General features: G+C 39.7%; 1 protein-coding gene across 1 annotated transcript in view; it reads left to right on the top strand.

The window, feature by feature from the left end:
* Nucleotides 1-23,429, top strand: part of CPA6 (carboxypeptidase A6) — an 80,260-nt gene extending 56,831 nt beyond the window's left edge. The window contains exons 7-11 of the mRNA XM_027903435.1: nt 11,623-11,733; nt 11,983-12,073; nt 16,647-16,849; nt 21,855-21,939; nt 23,242-23,429. Of these exons, the coding sequence (XP_027759236.1) occupies nt 11,623-11,733; nt 11,983-12,073; nt 16,647-16,849; nt 21,855-21,939; nt 23,242-23,429 (678 nt within the window). The remainder of the gene's footprint in view (nt 1-11,622; nt 11,734-11,982; nt 12,074-16,646; nt 16,850-21,854; nt 21,940-23,241) is intronic.
* Nucleotides 23,430-23,925: the final 496 nt, after the last annotated feature.

The raw sequence follows: 23,925 nt of genomic DNA, 5'->3' as shown, positions 1-23,925 counted from the left end.
GAATTCTGCCAGTAACACCAGTCTCAAAGCCAGATATTTATCTGCTGGTTCTTCTTCAGAGATGGATTTCGTCTAAAAATATATGTTTCTTATTACCTGAATATCACACTATTCCAATGTTTTTTTGATCCTATCTTATTGCATTTATTTCCCTTTACCTTTGATGTCTAGGATTTAGCCTTCATATCCATCCATTTGCCATTTTCCAAAGGAGTGGTGAAATCAAATGGATTTTGAACTTTGCTTTCCTAGTTGTCTGAGGGGAGGGCAGTTTGGTGGTGGTTTTTTTTTTAATATCAGCACTTAATCTCTTCTAATTTGGGATTCATTACAGATGCATGACATGTTTACGGGATTTTGCCATTTCCCTTTAGCCAACAAACTTTTGTTCAACATGGGATATTAGCTGCACAATGAAGACTACCTTGCAATGTAACTCACAGAAGTCAAAGGTGGCTTAAAAAAACCCCACAGGTGTGATTTGAGTATTTTTGCATACCTTCCCCACACACACACATACACAAAATGCATGGATAGGCTAAACCAGATCCATAGTTGGGCATGCAGTGATGGTGTGTCTTCTAATTAGGTCTTCTGTCAAAGATGAACTAACTTGCAACTATTTCTGAGCAGCTTTTCTACCCAGGAGAACAGGCTGCACTAAGGAGGGAAGATATTTGGGACAGACAGACACTGGTGGGAAAGCCTGTTGCCCAAGTACCTCTTCCTTACCAAGGTTTTCCCATAAAGCACTACAATGTGGCAGCCAGGTAAAAGTCACAAGGTTTCTCCATGGACTTTATGGTGGAATATAGGCTCTAAGCGTGTATATAAAAATCTTCTGGTTGTTATCTGAGATCTTCAGAGAGTGGCTTGCTAGTAAGGCTTCTTCACTAACTATGTAAAAGCACTTTCCTAGATTAAAAAAAGTCTCTACAGAGTTCTTCAAGACTGCAAGAATGTACCACCTTTGTCTCTCTATCCCTTCTTAGAGCAATATTTCAATCCAGCATTAAAGCAAAAAGCATCAGGAAAAGAACATATTATACTCATAATCTCCATCATTATATTAAAAATTACTGGGAAAGGAGAGACAAGATGTTTAGAACACTTGGTTTAGGATATTGCTTTTCTCATTATATGAATTAGACATATTTAACAAGAACTCTGGCAAAACTGAAGGTCTCTCTGTACTTCAAACTCTGCAATTCTCTTTTGCTGGCCAACTCCTCCCTTAAGCACCTCTGCAGCCCAGCAGCTCACTTTTCCATCCTCCCTGGCACTTATGGGCAGTTCTGAGAAAGGGTAGTCAGCTTGGAGACAGATTTTTCCTGGCGTGTTTGGTGACTCTAAGGAATAGCACCTCAAGCCCCTTGATTTAAGGCAAGGAAAAGGAAATGTTGGATATACATGATGTTGGCTTTTTTTCTAGCAGGAACAGTATATGTGTATTCCTTTACTACACAGGCAGCATGAAATGTTTTATTGAGCTTCCTCTTCACCATGTGATCTTTGTCATTTGGTTTTATTGAAGTATATCCATGTTGCTGTGTACAACTAGGCTTTTCAAGTGTTTTAACTTAGGAAAAAAACAAACTTATGCATGACTGTCACTTAACATTCAAGCTCAAGACTGGGTGCTACAAACTTCACTATATACTCCTACTCAGCTTGGGAACCCTCAGTTATCATGCCTACACCTCTGGCAGCTTCTGAGTGCCAGTGGATTTGCTGCAAACAACGGGAGACACCACCTCCACAGGGTGGAGGTGCCATTGAGCAGCTGCTAGTGTGGCTCGCCAGGGTATGGGCAGCAGCTCCTCACTTTCTACAAAGTGTCTGGAGTTGTTTAGCTGAGAAGGACCCAGGTCCCACCCATTCAGAAATGCAAAACAGACTAAAGCAGATCAGATTTAGGGAATCGAGGACGTAAGGCTGGAGCATGGGAAGGCAAAGGGCTGCCTGCTACACAGGCTTGTTCTGTGTGTGGGCAAATACAATAGTTAGAGAAAAAGAACAGATGGACTAGAGAAAAGCGGAAAAAGATATAGAAGCTAAAGATTTAAAAGAGAAAGAGAATGCACAGGAAGGAGTTTTGCATTATGTGATAATATAATTCAAAGTAAGAAACCACCCTATTCACATTTTGAAACAAACAAAAAGAAAGCAAAGACCATGGCTAGGGGAGTTGGGGTTTTTTATTTTGTTTTCTGTGTATTGGGTTGGGTTTTTTGCTAAAATCTACTCTGGAATGAGCTCTAGCCTTGACTCTGTGTTCCACAGGTCTGGTGTTAATAACAACATCACTGTTTGTTTCTGTAGAAGGCGCCTCTGAATGTCTGTAGTCTCTCAGCTAAAGATAATCAGATGTTCTCTCAGGAGTAACAGTCTGACAAATCCTACCTCATTGTCATTGAATTTCAAATCAAGAAAGGTAGCAGCCAATGAATTACAGAGAAGTGTCTACACCTGTATTGTGGTAAAATAGCACTCACATTACATACAGTGCAGTCCCACACAATTTCAAGCCTTACTCAGCTGGAAAGGAGTGGAAAAAGGGCTCTGATAGTGGAAATATTAAGAGACCTGTGGTGGAGTAGGGGAGCAAGATGAACTGTGAAAGGGAACAGATCTGATTACATGTGGGCTAATGTGAAGGCAACCTGCAAAGATAAATGAAGACAGAACTCATGTTCACAACAAGATTTAAAAAAAAAAGAAAAAAGAAAAAAAAAAGAAAAAAGGGTTGTTAGTCTAGGATTTTAAAAAGGCTAAATGGGATCTAAGACATTAAAAAGTTAGTAAATATTACGAAAGGTACTCCATTATGTGTATACTTTGTAGAAAGCATTAGACTGTAGAAACAAAATTCAGACATAGCATATATTTGTCTAAAATAACCCTCATGGAAACAAAGACACAGAACTTATAGTCTTTTTGCAAAAATATAATTACCTTTGTATATATGTTAAGTAAGAACATTTAACTCCTTTTCACTGGGTGTGAACTTAGGAGAGGAGTAGAATTCATATATCAAATTATCCAGACCTCAAATTTAGAATTTTACCATTTTTAAAAAAATATGAAATATGGTTCACAGACTCCTATTCAAATTAACATCAAAACTAGATTCTGTTTCAGCTTTAGTGAAAGCAGATGAGGATTCCCATTACATCTGGTTTGACTTTCTTCCCTCTAATAAATGCTGCCATTTGATCCATTTCAGTGATGTATAACCTTGAAATGTCTGTCATTCACATAACATTTTCAGAAAATAACATGAAGAGATGGGACTTTGAGATGCATTATTCTTTGTTTCTGATGCTGGAGTTTGTATTTCAAGATTAGGAAATACAAGAAACGTAATTAAAAACCTTCAAGAAAGAAGCGTTGTTTGTTGTCCTGGACAAAATATTCTAAGAATCCAATGAAAACTGTAAGGGAAATGTCCATTAAGATCAAGTGCATCCTCCTAAGAGGCCCCTCATCAGGGCCTAAATGAAGGTGAAAATAGCCTCACACTTGGAAAATGCAGTAACCTCCACCATCACCTTCTTTTCCCATCCTCAGTAGGGATCCCAATTATTTGACTTACCAATTATTTAAGATGATGGTTTGGACTTCATAATGCAGCCATGGAGCAAACATGTAACTGCAGACAAAGAAGTTAAATTCTGAGAGCAAAGCTCAATTTTTTTTTATTTTTTTTTTTTTTTTTTTTTTTTTTTTTTTTTTTTTTTTTTTTTTTTTTTTTTTTTTTTTTTTTTTTTTTTTTTTTTTTTTTTTTTTTTTTTTTTTTTTTTTTTTTTTTTTTTTTTTTTTTTTTAAATACTGACATTGGTATTGGTTTCTTCTAAAACCGGACCAGAATCCCGTCTTTTCACTCCATAATAATGAGGCAAGAGAGACACACAGTAAATCCAAGAAGCAAAATTGCAACATCTGCTCCCACTATTCTCAGATTGAGACTGATTTATGACTCACCTTGTGGGATGCATATGGGATGCATACTGCCAATTAACCAGCCATTAGGCTTGTGGACCAGGCCCCAGAGACCAGTCTTTACCAGGAATTTTGTGGCATTCAAGACCTGAGATTCTTCCTCAAGAATGTTTATGAAGTGCTTGCCTGTAGACAGAATAGCTAAAGTAGCAGCACATACACAGAGCCAAATAAGGACAGCAGTGGGATCAGACACAGGTCCTAGCAGGAGACTCAGACAGTGTAAAAAAGAGTTGGCTCTTTTTCTGCACCATGCAGGCCATACCATCAGAAGGCAATAAAGCTATAAGTATTCCTACTTTAAGATCTGCTGAAAGCCAGTGTAGCACTTATTCCACAAAATTCCACAGTACGTGTTCTGATGGACAAAACATCTGCAATATGCTGCCTCAACAGTCAAGGCAACACTCAGTCATTCATTCCAGCGCTGAAGTCCACACTGTCAGGAAAATAGCTTCACATTCGGGATCATTTCTGGGTCTTGCTGAGCTCCATCAAAACCAGCAGTCCTTAAGGAGTCAGAAAATTTCTTTCCCCTTGCTATCCATAGCTACCAGCTTGAAATACTAGCTAATTAATAAATTCAGATACCAGTTTTTTCACACACTTAAGAAATAGACTGATCCTGAGGGGGGGGAAGATAGTTATGCAAAGAAACACAGTGATGTTTGTTAAAGATTATACACTTGACCTATCACTTGTCAACAAACTTAAGTCTTTTGAATAGGTACAGTTCCCACAGTCCAGGATTTCAGACTAAGATTAGTTCAAAGGATGCTCATTACCCCTATATTTAGTTATTCTTTGAGACAATGTATTTCACATATCCCCGTGATAGGCTTTCCGTCTGTTTTTTTGGGTTTTTTGAGTTCTCTAAGCAGAAGTTTAGAGGAAGGAAAGCAAGGGCCCAACTGCCTCTCCATATAAGCCATACGTTTATGCCAGTCCTCTTCCTTAGGAACAGGAATGCCACTGTTCCTAATGTATCTTTGATTGTTGGCCTTCAGAAATCTGAAGAGCTTTTGAAACAATTTGAAATATTCCAAAGTGAATAAGAGGTGTGCAAGGTCAAAACTAAGACTGTAGTTGTAGCTTTTTCTCTTCACCCTTTAGCTTGGTATGTTCCTTCTTTCCAAGGTCTGTTCCCTTCAGCTAAAGCTCTTCAGATGATGTTGGCTTGACATGAAATCTTTGTTTCTCTTTAAATTGTTGCATCTTCTTACTCTATGAAATCTCCCTATCTGGGTTTTCCTCCTGATCATCAATTTTTAGTTTACCCTTGGTTTAGGAAGGTCAGAAGCTCCCAAGGGGCTTGATCCCCTGCATCATCCTTCACAGGTGCTGGTGGTCGTGGCACCACAAACACTGGGCTTTTTTAATCCTAGAAGGACCAGTCAGCTGGTTACAATCTCTCCACAAATGCTCTGCAGCTCTTTCAGTAAATACAATACAATCATTGAAGCTTAATTTTCATTGTTTGCCGGATTCTAATCTCCCCAGCTGTCTTTTTTGCTGCCTAACCTCAGAAAAAAAATTGACTTCTCTGAGTGCTCCCTATTTGTACATTATGTGGAGGAAAAATCCATCTGCAGTATCTATATTTGAAACACTCAGCCTTACTTGTCTTTAGCTAACTCATTCTTCTCTGTCAGGAGCTTCTGCCTGAAACACTATTTGTGTTTTCTCCATCAGAGAGATCACCACTTGCAGCCTCTTCACTCAGCACTTCATTCTTCAGCCTTTCAGCAGCAAGAGGCACTGGTACTAATGCAAAATTTGTTTTATCCTCATGATATTTTTTCTTCCTCCAAATGCTGTTCCCGACATTTTAAGTTTCCGTGCAGTAATCATACCTATGTGTAGTAGTTTCTGCTTCTACTCGACATGTCCCCTCCATTCCACAGCTGTTTCAGTTCTGAATGTGTTCAGTTATTTTGGCAGCCACCCTATATACCACTTCACATACCTACAACCCTCTAGCACATCCTTGCTACTGAAAACAGAGGTTACTAATGTGCACCACTTCTGAGGGGAAGGAAAATAAAGTGGCAGTGAACACTGTCAACGAGAGTTTCCCAGACTGGCCCTCAGTTGTGATGCTTTGTTTTTGGGTTTTTGTTTCTTTGTTTGCTTGTTGTTTGTTTTTTTTTATAAAATCTGAGCTAAGACCAGAAAGATAGAGTGCAGTACTATGTTGTCACCACAACGAGGCATATGATGCATTGTTTTAAAGGCAGCTGTGGCAAACTCTTTTTATCCTGCGCAGGGTTTTTTTTCTTTTTTGATGCTTGGTGGAACTTCCCAGGTTTTATTCAACGAGAAGACAGTTTAGGAAAGGTGCTTTCCTTTGCTGTGACATCTTCACGATGGCAAAAAACCAGTTAAAATTGTTTCCAGTTTTCCTTTTCCAAAAGGATATAAGTACTGCATTATTTTTCTTGTGCACTTTCAACTACTCAGCTGCATCTTCCTGCCTACCCATAATTTTAAGAAGGTAAAAAGTACTTTCATTTTGCTTGCAGCTATTAATTTTTCATGATGTGAGTACATCTTGATAAAATAACACTGCAGCTGTGTTGTGCCTGTAGTAGGAATTCTTCAATGACACTTGCTTGTGTAAACTCCTATGTAAGTATTCATCACTAGGACATTCAGACTCTACCTCGTGAAGGCTTTTAAGCTGTTGGGTATGTTCTTCTTCAAGTCATGAAAAAAATTTGTGTTGTTGTTCCAACACATTACTTGCCCTAGGGAGGAAATTCTGATCTATATTTTAGCAGTCCACTCCTGTGCGATGGTGCCGAGTAATTACGGTCTCAGTAAAACTACTGATAGGCAGAAACAATACGGAGCATGAGAAAGGACTGTGAAAGAAAATTCCATGCACTGGACAATTTAGTGGTTCCAGAAATGGAATTACAAGCAGTAATTTGTAACTTAATTATTTGGACAATACTCTCAGGCACATAGTGTTACTCTAGGGGACAGTCCTGTGCAGGGTTAAGGGCTGGACTCGATGGTCACTGCGGGTCCCTTCCAACTCAGCATATTCTGTGATTCTATTTAATTGTGTCTCCACAATTTAATTAAACCTTGTATTTGAGTGAATCCTATTGGGTTGCCCTCAATATATACTACGCTAGACCAGCATAACTAGGATGTAAAATTCAGTAATTACATTTTTCAGAGGCGTATCTCCACCAAGTAGGTGGGCATTAGTTTCATACAATTGCTAGTAGACAAGTTTGTATTGCCCCTTTCAGAGCACTCACAGTGCTTCAGAATAACACTGGCCTTTCCTTTCCCTGCTAGGCAGTCCTTGACTTGTTTGGGACCTAAGAGATTTTTTAAGTGCTGCTTCACAGAGTGGAACCAAGAGGTTATGTCTCCTATTTCTACTAAGATCTGTGTAGTTATGCAGCTTCTTCCCTACAAGATCATGCCTTTGCTTGAGTAGTCCCAGCCTTGCACAAGCTTCCTGGAATGGCTGTTTGCTTCTCTAACATCACATCATCATCCCTCTACCTCTTTTCTGCTTCAGTATTTTCTCCATTTACACTCATTTACATCGGGATTCTGCAGATCCTTCTTGTCAGACTCTTTTTATGGGCTCTCCCCTGAGTGTTAAAGAGCAGTTGCAGCACAGTCATCTCCCTCACTTTTTTATGGGTTTCTCCTGCTCCCAAAGAGGAAGGAAGGAAGATACATCAGACACAGTTCAGGCTTGAGCCTTGAATACTTGACCCTTTGTTTTAAGCCATATGTTTTCAGATACTCGGTTGTATCTTAGCCTTAATAACAGGCTTACTACTCTGCTTGTGATTTGAATACTAAAGCAGTATACTAGCAGTAAAAGGAAAAATGGAGATAAAAAGGTGTGCTGCTTCCAAGTACAAAGACACAGCTAATTACTAACTTGTCAAACTGATAAAGTGTCAATGAAGGCCTGAGTGGCAGATCATAGTGTCACCCTGCTAAAGTGTAAGATGTACAGATAATAGTAAAATATTGTGTGTTACTTTCAGAAAGGATGTTTTAAATCATATCTTAATAATGGCATGGAAGAGTTAATCCTGTTTTATAAGAAGCAGTTTTATGTGATTTCTGGTACAACAGTAAAGAGAGTAAATTCCATGTGCTAAAATAGTAACTGTTTAATTCAGTGTGATTGTTTAATTCAAAACCAGAAACAGCAAAAGCTGACTGTCACCTTAAATTTAATAACAATTAATTGTGGGATAGCAAATTGTTATTAAGCTCAATTGCAATTTCAGAGTTTCTCTCAACCCTGTCTCCTTGCTTTGTCTTTCTCAGTCAATCCCCTTATTTTATAAAAAGCCTAACTGCGTCCTAAATCCATTTTACACCCTTGCCTTTTATTGCCTTGGCAGTTTACAATATAGCTCTTTTGTTTACTTCATCCCCTAAATTAAATTTCCTATGGACCTGATCCTCAGCCAGCCTAAGCCGGTGTAGCTCTGTCAACAACCACCACTCAGCTGATCCAGATGAACGAGCCCCCTCCTATTAATCACCTGTCCTTTCCCCCATCCCCCAGGCAGATTGCTTGCACGGTATTGGCAGGGTTCCTGTGTCATCTGTTCACTCACTAATAACACTATTCAGCATTTATTGGGCCGGTTTGGCTCTCTGCACGTTCAGCAGCAAAGCTGCTATTGATTGCATGATGGGGAAGCAGTACCAAGCCATACTCTGAGAGCTCTGTGCAAACTACAAGGTGGTTACTTCACTAATGGTTTATATTTGCCTTGCTTGTGTCACACACGGAGAAAATGTTTCAACACCGCCAGAGGGGGGTGGGGGAGGTGGTTCACATGATCGTTTTTGGGAGGATTTGGGAGTTGTGTCACTAAAGGCAGGTTGCGGGATTTGCTCCTGCAAGGACACACCTTGGTAACTCTGAGGCACATTGCCAGAGATTGTACAGTCCGTGTTGCCTGATTACATACACCAAATAAAATTGCCAGAATAAAGCAGTAGGAAAAACAAAACGTATTCAGCAGAAGGAGTGAATATGATCTCACTTTACACCATCCACCCGCTTGCTTTCCATGAAGAAGATAGCTGCACCAGTTCCACTACATTTTTAATGAAATGCTAGTCTAAAAGGGTAATCAAGTTATTAAGCAAACCCATATATTCTTTAAAGAACAGCACCGAATGATTGACATATTTGGCTTTAAATCAACTTTAAGACTTCAAATTTTGAATGTTATTACGGGAGACTATAATGCTTCCTAAAGTGTCTCCTGATATTTTGCCAGTGACAGCAGGCATTAAAATAACACAGAGTAACCTCAAAAAAAATGAAGGGGTGCTTGGCATTTTGTTGTTGGTGTTTTGTTTAGGTTTCTAAATGGTGGTGCTTTTATCTAGGAAGAAAAATATATTCTCCACAGGATTTAAAACCTGTATTAAAAAGCCTTAATTCAAGTATTTTAATTATGTCATTTTTTGCAAATTTGGAAAGGTTCTGAAAAATTTGCAAAGCTCATCCATGCAATTTTAAACAGTGTATTACCTTAAATTAATTAATTATCCGTAGTTATTTTAAGGAGATAAAAAGTGTTTTAAAGTGTTTAGTCTTACAGCATTGCAGTTTAAAATACAGTATATAACACTACAGTGTAGCAAAATGTGTAATTACAGATGCAGCTGACAGTGAAAGAATTGCATACATAAGTACAGATATAAGCACATTTGCCAATCTCATCATCATGCAAATATCCAACATAGGGACAAAACCTAAGCTTAATTTGCTGATACTGTCTAAGAAGAGAAAGCATAAAAAACTCAAAGAAATTGTGTATGTAGCCTCATTTTCTCCCCTGCTAAATTGCTTCTCCCTGAAATAAGCATGATAAAAATGTTCATTTCCCTTGACTTATGTTCTGGAGCATGCCTTGATTCTGTCTCCACTGTAAGAACAGTTTTAGTGATTTCACATCCACACTTAACTTAGAGGCTTTCAATCCCATGCAGATTTACATGCAGGGCTAGCCTAACACACGTAGTAGTCCTATCTACCTAGTTACATGTGTATTCTGCCTGTGGTAACCCCACTTTTGGCATCTCATCCCACCCTGCAGTGCTCTACACCATGATGTTCCAGCTGCTGCCTAAATCGCATTTCACTCTGTGCTGTGCCCCTTTGCCCTCTGCTGGTCACCTTCCCCTCCTCTTGCCTGTCTGAAGCCCTGTGGAGCAGCTCTGAGTGACTTGGCTTTGCATAGGGATGATGCACTGCTTTGGATCTGCAAGTGAGGCTGAAGGACTTGTATGTGCACTGCTTGGAGGGCAAACTGAGCCTGGGTGAGGCAAAAACACCACACAACAGAGAGGTGATTAATGAACCCCTTAGAAAAAATATTTAGAAGTCTCACTAATCCCCTCAGTGAAGAAAAAAATGTCAGACCTCTCCATGAGTAAATTTCAGACCCAGACACATCCAGGTGTATGGCTATTTCTTGCCAGTATTCCACTAAAAACATCCCTCAGCTCCCATGGCAGCTTCAGTAATTCAAACAGCTGCATGGTTAGGAGCCCAGAAGTACTAAATTCCTGTACTTCACCCTGTTCCCTGGCATTTGCCAATTGAAAAGCATTTAGCTTAGTTTATTTCAGAGCAAACATTTTCCTTTGTGTCCCGTCCCCCCCCACCTCTCGACACATGCTACTCTTTGGATCTAAAGGGCCAGAAATACGGCAGAGCAGAAGGCTGTAATCACAGCACCAGGAAGAGAGGAGCCAGGCTCAGGCATCCCTCTGAACCCAGCATCAGTGTGAAACACTTTCTGCCTGCCACATGAAGCACTCGATTCCTCACCTTACAGAATCAACGCTTAAGCTTTGAAGGGCGCAAATTTGGTGCCCAGCTATGACAAGGGATGCTATTTGCTACAGCATGAGGGGTCCAAGCTTCGTGGAACGGGTAAAAGAGCATCTCTGGCACTAGCAAACAGAACTGCTGAGGAGCCTCTGATTTTTGCTGTGTTTTTCTAAGATGCAGAGCAGAAAATAAAAATACTTTCTCTCCCTAGCCTTCCTCTACCAGCCTTTATACTTAAGATTCTCCAAAATAAAGGGGTTTCTAAGTTATAAAGGAATAAGCTCCCTATACTAATAATTGTGCATGTATTATGCATACAACAAAAGCTTATGTAATGGGAGCCTTAAATGCTTTAAGACCTTATCAAATTGTCATCTGGTGGAAGCAACAGGACTCCATTGTCTTATGGGAGCAAAACTCATTTCCTCAACTAAGACTCTATTCCACTGACTTTCAGCTCCTATATCAAGAAATACTTTGTATGCATTTGCTTCTCTGTAATATCAGTTATGTCTTCTTGACTTGAAAGTAGCTGAGAGGCAGAGAGAATAGGGTCTTTTAAACATGTTTTTCATGTGTTCCCATGCTGTCTGAATCACATCTGTAGGAAGACGTCAGCCTTTCAAGCAGAGCTCAGAGGATGTCTGTGGTGCCATGAGATCAGATATCTGTACTGCTGAAGGCCTCATGACTATCTTAGCCTGTCACAACACTTAATTGGAAAATTATTTTTATTATGGAAACTGTTTTCTTTGGCTTTTCTGCTTTAGGCTCTTCAGACATACCAGACTGATCCTGCCATGAGAAAGATGTTAACTCAACTGTATTTCTATATCATGCCTGTATTTAATGTGGATGGATATCATTTTAGCTGGACAAATGTAAGTAATTTCGGTAGTATTACTCAAAGAGTTTTTGAGATGGGAAAGAGCAAATGGTTGTACATTATTCAAAGGTGACTTCCTATATAATCTGGTCCATCACTTTTTGCCTTGCAAAATGGAAGTAAATTACTTCAGTTAAAGTAGAATACCGAGTGGGTTTACTAGGGTTGATTTGTTATGTGTACAAATAGATATTTGCCAAAATATAGTACTGTTGCTGTTTAAATACTTTGTAACTTCTATTAGGATCGATTTTGGAGAAAAACGAGATCAAAGAACACAAGGTTTCACTGTCATGGTGTTGATGCTAATCGCAACTGGAAAGTGAAATGGTGTGGTAAGTACAGAGATGCTTTGGTTCCCCAGTTCAGATTACTCTGTATTTAATTATCCAACAGGGGTAATTATCCAAGTAGGTTAGATCACATCTGTTGTGAAGTGTTCTCTTTTCCACAGTTAAACTTGAAGATACTTTCTCATAAAGCCACAAGTCAAGGCTCAAATATGCCTTTTATCTTCTAAATAAATAAATAAATAAATAAATAAATAAAGTCCTGGACTTTGGAAAAACATAAGTAAAAAGTTTTCATGGAATATGTGGCAAAAGTAAAAAAAAGTCGCATATACAGCTATTCTGTATTTTGGCAATCATATAAATAATTTGAAGCCCAGTATTGAGACTCATCACTTTTCAGGATTTACCTGACTACAGCTTTAGGAAACATTTCAAACTTCATTTTATTCAATTCTTTATTTCTCTGAAATTATTTTAGTTTTGGAAATGTCAAACTTGCTTTGTTGGCCTCAGTGGTCTTAAGGCCTTTATTATTAGTGATTTAATAGAGAAAGAAGATGCTTCTAAATGCATGGAGATACAATTTGAATCTCCCAGCACTTCTGTAAATACTTCCATAAAAAATTGGCCTCAATTTTGCATTGAGAATGAAGCAGTAATCAAATAACTAGCAGAAGATTTGAAGTGGGTCCGTCGAAGAAACAGTATTTTATGAAATCTTACATAAAACAGTGCAAATCACACAGGTGTAAGCAGCCCTACAAGTTCTGGTGTAAGAAAGTAAGAACACTTTGTTATGAAGCATGGCAATTTGTACCTGCTTACCTGCTCTCCCATCTTGAGCAACTCCCTTCACTTCTGTGCAGCTCTTTTCTCCTCCAGCATTAATCCACCTTCCTTATTTATACTACAAGCTTGTAAAGACAAGACATTGTGTTTGCATAATGCTAGTGCAAGGGCCCTCCCTTCAGCCCATCCCGCTTCCTCTGGAAGTCTCTAGATGTTTCCACAATACTCTGATTACTTGCACCATACAGTCTGGCTTGCAACGACTGGATTGTTCAAGTAGAATTTTGAGAATTGTGAGGATAAAAGTGAGTGTGAATAATCTGCCTGGGAAGTTTACAAATGCAGTGAGTGTGAACAGAAGCATACTTTCAATACAGTATGGACCTGTGAAATATGCTTCCAAATTTTTTCAACTCTACTTGCTGCAAAGAGAGGACTGACATAGAAGTAGTTACAGAAAGCCTATGTTAGTTGAGTCCCAGGGCTATCACAATCTTTAAAGTAACTTTATGCTGAAAAAATAATGTAAAGATGAAGCAGTCCTGCATCACTGCTATCATCATTTATTCAGGTGCATAAGTCACAACTGCAGGTATTTTGGGAACATACATTTACTGTTCAGGAGATAGCCACCAGAATAGTTGGAATGATCAGTTCTTTTATGAAGTCTTTGGAGACATATTTTAGGTATCTATCACTGCAACATTAATACTCAGTGCATTTTCTTTCTAGTGCTAATCAATCTTTCTTGGATTCACATCTCTTTGCTCCTCCCTTTTCCTGCTCCCTAGCCACTGTATTAGAGCACATTTTTACTCAGTCCTAAAAATGTTTACATAGTTTTCATTTAAAAACCTATTTTTTCTAGGCTGAGTGAAACCATAATAATACCCACATGCACTGTGTGTTGTAATCCCCTACTTGTTGCATTTCTCCCCTGCACTGAAGATGAAAGACAGGTCCTCACCCTGAATTTAAAAAATAAAAAATTCCTTCAAGATTGCTCATCATCCCACCAAGCTCATGTTCTGCTCCCCTCACTGCAACCCAAACTCTGTCTGATTCTCTGTTTTGATGGAGAATAAAGAGCTCTTTCATGAACTGGGCTGACTGGTGCTCAGAAGATCCTGGACACTAAATGAGTCAGCGAAGAATCTAGATCATATCACACTCTGAGGCTTGCATAACCACGGTGTGCTCAACATTTAAAACTGCATGTGCTTGTAAAAACCCTTTCATTTAGTTCAGTCACACTTCAGTTTGCAGACAGGCTTGAGCTTCACTGTGGGGCTTCCAGGCAGGTGTGTTGTGTGAGAATCCAGCCCCAGCAAAGCCGCTGCAAGCTAGCAGCAGGGAGCTAGTCAGTACAGATATCACAGCATCCTGTCTGCTTTCCTCTTCTCTGCTAGTGTAGGACTTTGATGTAAACTTTGTCATACCGCTTCTGTATTCTCTAGGGACCAAGAAAAAGGCCAAATCTAGCCCTGATTGTGCTAGATTTCACATTGCAGCACCCTTGTACCCAAAATAGCGCACAGAAATTGCACACGGATCCACGTGAATACTGACAGCAAAAACTCTGGGAATGCTCCTTGCAATCTGTATATATGTGCAGTAACCAGCACAGTGTTTAATGATAATGAAATAAATAACAACTTTAAAGCAAATAACGAGGTACTTAGAATTAAATTGTGTCATAGGGCAAATCCAGTTAAAGAGGTTGCATCCAAATCCCTGTGAGAGCAGCAATGGGAGTTAGAATTTCCAGCGCATCCTAATTTCCAGTACACCCCAGTACTCATTGAGAACAGTGTCCCATACTGGCAGAATTGGCTGCAAGGAAGTCTGAGAATCATGCTCCAGCTCATCCATCCTCTCAGTATTCTTTCTGTATCAAAGCATTGGTTTTATCAGTCTCGGCACACATTTCCTTTTTTCACTTGATCTCGTGATGGATGTTGCAGAACACATACTCCCCTGGTATGCTATCAGGTACAAAAATAAGGCAGCATAGTAACATTGGACACAATTCCATTTGCTTCTCATGACTGTAACTCAGAAATTTCACAGGAGCTGATATATACTGTATCAATTTTTTTTCCTTCTTGAGTTTCTTTGAAAGAACTTTCAGTATGAAAATTGAGTATATCCTTACATTATCCAAGGCCACCATGGAAACCCTCTCTTTTTACTACAGCCAGCTTCTCTTTAGGTAAAGCATTAACTACAGCTGGGATTACAAATTGCTCAAAATAATGGGTTGGACAGTTCAGAAAGTTTTTTTTTCTTCGCTGAAAGTCACTAAAGTGAGTCATATTTTTCCATTGGGTCATTTTACCTTTAGCTTGTAGGATTCCACTGTTTATTAACAGTGATATCCATTTCCATGATTCGGTATACAACACTGTTACAGGAGATGAAGTATCCATAAAAAAAAGCAAAGGCTCTGGAGGCTCTGTTAAATAGCTCTCCTTTAGCTATATTATCTGACAAGACATCGAGGCAGAGTGCTCTTGAGATTTGGATGGCTTGGTGGCCATCTGTTTGGCATGGAAGAGACCATCTGCCCTCTATATAACCCTTCCACATCCACTGCAATCCAAGCACTAATACCTTTTGAAATCCCCACCTGTGGCCACTGAATGGTAGCCTCAGTTTTCATCTTACAAATGAAACTGCAGCATGAAATTCCTCCACTTTTTAATTTTGGCATTGTGTTGATTGCATAACCCTGGTTTAGTTGATATCTTTATGCCTTCTCACACACTGCTTTTTTCTTATTAATTGAAGATGGCAGTACTAACTGTACAAAGGAAAGCTAATAAAACACTGCTTTTGTAAGTCTCTAATGGCACCAGGGAAGTTCTCAAACAAATTATTATTATTCTGCAGGTTAGTGTAAAGCACAGTATTTTGAAACCACAGCAGAAAAGATTGGAGTGGATTTGCATAAATATTGTTCTTTTAGGCCCAGGCCTTAAGCTGTAAATGAGATGATGGCTTAGATCTAGAATTGCTAAATGATAAAGGAGCCACCACCACATCCCCTTTTCTAGGTTTCATCTTTCAGTACCTCATGGGATATTACAGGCAGGCTACTCTTGTGCAGTTTGCTGCCACCTGAGCAGGCTGATGAAGTGAAAGATATCCTCAAAACTGAACTCCTGCCCCAGACTTGAAGGAAATTTAGGCCCTGTACAAACTGAGATGATTTCTATTTTAACTAACTGAGCAATCATACCATGTGGCTTGTCATTTTTTTCTCTCAAGGTTTGCAAGGGTGAAAATAGTCTAGTCAGGAACTATTCTCATGTTTTAAACCAGTCTCTAAGGTAATGCCTGTTGAGGTTACCTACCTACCATTGTAACAACCACCGTAGTAGACAGTACATTAAAATGGTCCTAAGGGCTAGATTTGTCTTGGCAGTGACTAATAAAGAGGTATAGCTCTCAGATTTCAAACAGACCAACTGAGACCCATCAATAGTTTTAATAAGGAAATCCTGTCATAAAAAGTGCTACTGATACGGAAAGCCAGGGAAGAAAGGACAGTGAAGTCAGGCTCTCCTCTTTCTGTTGGGTTAGGAGTATGTCCTCTAGGGAGAACTGCCTGTAGTTGGCCAACTGGAAACTCAGTGTGTCTACTAGATGAACAAGCAGATTGCTGTACTGAGGTCCCACTGACTCATGTTCATCAGTCACAAGAAAGCAATGTGTTTATTGCTTTTCATGCTTTTTCATGGGGGCCAAAAAAGGTTGAGCCAGAAGCTGACCCTTGGAAATTCTCTGTGATCATTCACCATCAACTTTTTCTTTCAATCTCTAGATGAAGGTGCTTCATTTCACCCATGTGATGACACATACTGTGGTCCCTTTCCTGAGTCTGAGCCTGAAGTAAAGGCTGTTGCTCATTTCCTCCGCAAACATCGGAAACAAATAAAAGCCTATTTGTCCTTCCATGCGTATGCACAGATGCTGCTGTACCCTTACTCTTACAAATATGAAACTATTCCAAACTTCAGCTGTGTGGTAAGTACACTAAAACTTGGTAGAATATGCTCCTTTATATAATATTTTTTGTATATTTTGTTTTGAGAGGAGACTTGTTTCTTCAACATTTTGCATATATTTAACATTGAGAGGTATTTATTTTGGATTTGCCTGCAATCACATTTCTTGTTATATAACCTTCACTCACCATGAGTCAGTGGTAATTTGATTAAAATGGTATAGTGCTTTCCATCCATCAACCCCTTTAAATTACTTTATAGGATAAATCCCTAGGTTTTAATTATAATTATTATCATTTTATTTAATTAACTGTAATGGGAATTATGTAGTCAAGTCCTTGGGCATCTAGCTGAAATTCTGTCTCTTCATGATCAGAACTTAAACATTAGGAGCATACAGAAGATCATCTTCAATGCTAGGAACAAAAAAAATTGAAATTGTTTACATTTATCAGTTCAAGGAGAAATCTTTCGATTCCACCAAAAGTAAAGCTTCAATTGCATTATGTATCATTCTTCTTACACACAGTGCTTTTAACTGTTTAGGACAAGCAGTTAATTAACATCAGAGGCTTCTGTATATTAGAATAAATTAATAAGAATACGTTTTCTGATGGAAGCTTACTGATTTACAGATTAGATACATTTCGTGTATTTTATGCTTATCCAAATGCAGAACTATTCCTTCAGCTTGCAGTCTGAAGTCTGTTTTAGCCATCCTCGTGTTCATAAAACCCTCCTTATGGCTTATTCTCTCAGAGAAATATGGCTAAGCTTTGCTTTCTCTTTGCTCCTGCTCACAGACCCACACTGCATCAACCAATTGCAAGTCTCTTTCTGTCCCCAATGAAATTACATTTTCCATAAGTCTTCAACTTTTACCTTGAAACTTGCAAGTTGCAGTGACTTTTAACTTGCTAGTTTAAGCTAGTTTTCTCCAAAGGAGCTTAACTGCACCTTAGATTTATCCTCTTCAGAATAAATGATACTGTCAATCCCTGGAGCTTTGCTGAAGTTCCGCTAGGCTGTTCTCTCGAGAGGCTGAGTAGCCAGCACTCCACAAGCTAAACTCTCCTTGTAGGTTTATTTCTGTTGAGACACTTAATTTCAGCAGGTACTAGACATTCTTCTGTCTGACATCATTCCTGTGGAACCGAGCAAATTAGAAGTTAACTAAGCAGCCAAAGGAGCTAAAAATATGAGATTTGTGAGGACTGACCACACAGCCCTGTATTGACTGTGAATCATGAATCTTCTTTTTGTTCTACCTTCTCCACCCTCTTTTGGGGAGTAACGTGGAGAAAGAAGTTCCTCAAGTGAATTGATGACTATTACATATCAAAAAACCATAGACTGGCAATTTAAAACAACAGAATCTAATTCCTTTGAAGACCAGCAGATGCAAGAATATTTTTTTCAGAACAGGCAACAGAGAAGGTGGTAAAGACATGGAGTTAGGAAGAATCAGAATCAGCATCTCCTCTGCAAGTATATAATTATTGGGTATCTTATGAAGTTATCCAGAGTAATGTAAGGCAATGGCAGACACTACAGACAGGAGAAAGATTGTCTAAGAGAGAACACATACCAGTGTATCTTCAGCACAGTTTTTGTTGCTCAAGGGATATTTCCATTCTGAGACAGGGAGTAACTGCCCCATAGTGCACACACACTCTATCTTTCCATCTGTAGCTTTTAGACTAAAGGATCCCAGTTTTTGATGTTTAGTAGGTGTTCCTAAAGTTTGTCAGGCCTTGGATCAGGCTCCTCACTGGAGGGAGTGAAACAGATCTAAGGGAGCAAAGAGAGACATTTGTTTTAAACAGCCCTGGACAAATGGAAGCCAAATCCCAATTCTAAATATTTTACCAGTATTTGGACCTTATACTTCTTTTTATTGAGGTGGGTCAAAAAGAACAAGGAGGTTGGAAAAAGAAACTGAAGTAATTTCCTGTCATTTATAATGCTCGTTATGGGGATCACAGTGAAAATGAATGAAATACTGTTGCTTAATTATTTGTTCGGTTTAATATTTGCCTACAGCCAAAGGCTTCATCACCTGGTAGTTCCAAACTGAATAGTTTTTAGTATTCGAAGTCTCTGAAACGGTGACTTAGGGTGAGGTTTCACATTCTCCATTTCTCTTGGAAATTTCACTGAGTCGGAAAGCAATGGATCTCTGTTTCCTGAAGTTGATGGAACAAAGGTTGTTTGCCTACAGGGACTGTGTAGAGCGGACAACTGTGGGACCCCACATGCATAGAAGATAAATAACATTTGGTGCCAGCAGGGGGACACAATTAATTCTGAGCAGTAGAAAGGATGTTTCTGTCTGGGTCGGATCATGTTAGTGAGCTGTCAGTTACCATTTCGATTAAAGTGATCAATTATTCAGAGCTGCTTTGAAACTGGAGAGCTGTGTACTGATCACAACATGCATATTCTGCTCTAATTTAGGCACAGCTCTCTTATTAACACTCTCCTGAAATCTGTTTTTTTTTAAATAAAAGTACTCTTTCAGATTGCATAAACCCAGCAAAAACATACATCTACGCAAGATTTTTAAATTTCACCTCTTTTCATCCCTTTTCTTCCTGTACAGTCCTTTGCCTTAGTGTTTGTAGTGAACTTACATGGCATGACTGAGTTTGTGTATGTCTTTGTAAAAATCTGGTAATTTTATGTGGCATTTTCTCCTTGAGGGTGTTCAAATACTGGTTGCCTGGATTTATTCAGGATCCAGCCTGCACAGTGTGATGCAGAAGAGAACTATCTCTTTGGGCACATAGCTCCAACAGTGGAAGCAAGCTGCACCCCTCAAAGCTAAGAGTTTCAGCTTCACAGAGCCCAGGGACACCTGCCTAAGTGGTAGACTTGGACTTGGGACACTCCCGGCCTGACCTCCAGACTGCCTCTGCACAGAACCCAGTATACCACTGTGCTGATTTTAAACAGGCATTGCCAAACTATTTCTTTGAAAGATTTCAATAGGATTTGCTTCTGTTGTCTCCTTGCTGTACAGTGTGTAACTTGTGCCCAAGGCATCTTCTTGTCTGTGGCTCTGTTCTCCTTGCCATGGCGTATTTACCAGGACTTTGCTCTCCACCTCTCTCAGCTCCCTCAGCTGAGCCCTGTCTCCCACTCCCTTGGCATCAGGCCTGTGTCAGCCCGACCACACCATGACCCCGGCATGGCAAGCATGCTGCTCACAAATTTCGGTTGAGCAACTGAGCCTGGGACTTGGGACTTCTGTGCAGGCCCCAGACAACAGCCCCAGGCTGCCTCTGGAGCTCCCCACTGCCAGGGCCCTGCGCAGCCCCACGGCCACTGCCGTGACCTCGCACTGCCACCTCCCTGCCCTCACAGGTCCCAGCACCTCCAGCCCCGTCATGGGTCTTGCATGTCACCACTCAGAAGTCGAGACATCTGGAGGAAGAGTGCCAAGTGACAGCACTTACCCATTCTGCCACAGGACAGGGCCCCTTCCCAGCTCCTCATCTTTGGTGTTAGGGTGAGTCAGAGGTTACCCCTCACACCAGCTGGCGACCACATCCTGTCGCCAGTCCTGCCGAGTCCCCAGAAGCATTGAGTTCAGTGGTCCTTACCTCCATATACTCTCTCGTGAAGGTGGCAAGAGGCCAAGCTGAAAACGTCAGAGTCTCCAGCACCGTCATCTCTCTGCTGAGAAACAAACAAACAAAAAATCTGGTTGTGCTTAACAAATTTTTGTAATGGATAAAAAAAGTGCTCTTCCATTTGCTAAGAGTGTAAAATAAACTCTCCAAAGCCCCACCTGCAGATCAGTAAGTGAAAATTAACTTATTTTTGTTTCTGGAATGAAATTTTAAAGCAGTTTTCCCCGGCTTTTCTACTCAGACAAAGACCCACAGCAGGAATGCCTGCATGGGTCAGAGCAAGGATTAAGTCAGAATCTCAACTCCTGACAAGGGCAACCAAGTGGAAGGTTAGGGAAAATGTATACAGAAAGGCAAATATAGAGTAATGTGCATTCATCTAGAGCCTGATGAATAACAAGGTAAGGACTGAGCTCATGAAGATTTGCATAAATCCAGACTTGTAGCCCTTTAGTTCACGGAAGTAAAACAACTAATATAACCATTGTAGCTTTACCTAGTGGCTCAAAGTCCAGCAGTTTCTAGCTCCCAAGGTGATAATTTCCTGCTCTCTGTAGGGAGATGCCTTTGTGTTTGTCCAGCCTCTGTTGTACATTCTCCAGCATACTTTTCTTTGGAATCATAATATTCTTTTTTTCTTTTGTGCATCCCTTCTCTGTGTGTGAGCCTCTGAATTTGCCACGGGCCAGGCCTTCTGCACCCATTTTCACAGGATGCTGTGAACCTCCTAAACAGACTGCACCTACATGTTGAAATGTAGGTGCTGATTTTCCCTGTACAGTACTGAAATCACATCTATGCAACAGTGCATAAATGCAAGACTGCATTATGCAAGACTGCATCATGAGGCCCCAGAGAAAGTTAGACCAGCACTGAACATTCACCTGGAATTTGCCTCCTTCCTTCTTCCCACTCTGCTCACTGAACCACTGTGGAGTGTCAACAAGACATCATTTCTCCTTCACAAGCTCAGCAGTGACAAGGTTTAGTGGACTGGGAAATGCAGCCACAGAAGATGCATGCATGGCTTTTAAACTGCATAAAAAAGAGAGTATTTCATCTCATAGTGTCACATGTTGCCTAAATTCATTGTATCACTAAATTGATATATACAAATTATAATGACAGATATTTAATGTCTGGTCATGCACAGTGCAGTGAGCTTCTATATGCCATGAAAATATCAAACCAGGATTTTCAGGGAACTGCTATCAATAGGAAAAAAAAAAGAAAGGATTTATCTTTTGCAGTAATTTTAAGTTAGCCACAGTCTCATTGAACACAGCATTGCACCGGAAGACAGTCATCCACTGAACTCAGATTCCAATTCCATTACATTATTTAATTTAAAGTCTAATTTATGTATTTATTTTTTCTCCTTCTCCCCAGGAATCAGCAGCCTATAATGCTGTTAACGCTCTTCAGTCAGCCTATGGTGTAAGATACAGATACGGTCCTGCTTCGAGCACTTTGTGTAAGTTTTCCTCTGGCAGATTTTGTGACTTTGACCTTCCTATAGCAAGAAGGAGAATACCCTTACTATAACAAAAAAAAGTAAACACTGTTTAAAGTGAACTTTGACCCAGTTTTGGGTTGTGAGGAAGGCGGAAGATGCAGTTTTGCAACTGATTCAGTCAGTTGATTGCAGTAAGATTAAGTCAACTGATGCAATGAAAGAGATTAAAATGCAAAGCATATGAGAGGCAAAAGCCAGCAAATAACATATCCATAAAATATAAAACCATATTTTTCAAAAAAGAAGGATAAATTAAGATCTTAGAAAGCATATCATTGTCTGCAAATGCACTACTAACAGCATTTGTCAGGCAAGCTCTCTGCTGACAGGTAAGAAGTTCAACAGGTTTCAGCAAGACACTTTTTGTTTCTTTACTGAAACTATGAGGCCTGCATGCTGTGGATAACGATAACAGATACTGAAAAAGTGAAAAGCTTAAGATTTTTCACAGGCAATCTCCTGCATCTCTGCTGTTTCTGTGTTTTGGCTACAGCTCCACTTACTGTGGGCCTCAGTCTCACAGCATGGTCATCATCTTGTGCTCATTACAGTGCAGTCAGTCCTATGTCAAAGGAAAAGCAGTATGAATTAATCCCAGAATTGCACAGACTACAGCAGGCCACGTGAGAGATGGATCTTTATATAAACATGTGTCTTGGGTAATCAAGTTAGGGAGATAATGAAAGCATAAGCAGCACACTTCCTCGGGAAGGTTTGTTAATATTAGACACCACCTATGCAAATGCTCTCATGCTGTGAGGAAATGGTGAGAATATAAGACAAATGAAAAGAATTTTAAAAGCACTTTAAAAAGGAGAAGCTAGATTACTTTATCAACTGTTCCTCTTCTTCCTGAAAAGGAGTTGCCTAAAAAACCCAGGTTAAACCTAGGAGCATACAGAGTTCCAGTTCAGCTTGGAGATCATTGTAGAAGGAAAGATTTAGACTGCACTCAGATGAGGACAAGAAAGTTTGAGGCTTTATTCTAAATGTTCTCTTTTATTAAAATTTTGCTTTACACAAAACAGTCAGTTATTTTTCCTATGAAATTCAAGGGTCTATTCCATATCATGCTGAGCACTTTCACCAGGGTGCCCATACCCTTCTCGAAAGGGTGCTCAGGATCAGAGCAAGTAACAGTTTGAGTTGCAGGTATATTCACTGAGTCCCAGAGATAAAATGCCACACAAACCCTTTGGTGCTTTCAACATGACCTGCATTTAACTTTTTAAAATTTTTTTTCTGAATTTCCTCTTTCAGATGTGAGTTCTGGCAGCTCTATGGACTGGGCCTACAAAAATGGCATCCCCTACGCATTTGCATTTGAGCTGCGTGACACTGGCCATTTTGGATTTTTACTTCCTGAGATGCTGATCAAACCAACCTGCACAGAAACCATGCTTGCAGTTAAAAATATAACTCTTCACTTGCTGAAGAAATGTCATTGAGAGGGAGCTCGAAGTGAACATTTTATTCACAGTGCTGATGCCTTTCAGTACATTCAGTTGCCATTCTAAGCTTGGCCACTTCAAAATCATCAAGCTAGCGGGAAACATGGTATTGTTTCTACCAGATTTACTTGGTGAGAAATGGAAAAAAATCATTTAATATCTGCTCTACAGAAATCCATAAAGCTGATATACTAACTTAGCTACCAGTGTGGTGTAAATAGTTTCTTCTTTTTGCAATAAAGCTTTAATTTTGCAGCTTCAGTGGGGCAAGTCCTGCTCCACATACAGATGCCTGAAATAAAGTTCCACTTCCAGGCAGGCCCTGTCCTTACTCCTTTCTCTAATAGGAAAACATCTCATAGTGGGATCCCTCGAACCAAGGGCTAAAGTTTACATTCATGTAAATGTACTCTGTGACCCCAGACAGGCCTGTGTCCACAGCAGTAAATGCCATATAGTGGTAGGTGCAAGTGGCAATGCAGCTTTTTCTGCA

The sequence above is a fragment of the Empidonax traillii genome, unplaced genomic scaffold, assembly GCF_003031625.1.
Source record: "Empidonax traillii isolate 1590-97213 ecotype Southwest subspecies unplaced genomic scaffold, ASM303162v1 scaffold959:size240107, whole genome shotgun sequence".
Lineage (NCBI taxonomy): Eukaryota > Metazoa > Chordata > Aves > Passeriformes > Tyrannidae > Empidonax > Empidonax traillii.
The sequence above is the reverse complement of the archived record's forward strand: the minus strand, read 5'-3'. Positions and strand labels throughout refer to the sequence as shown.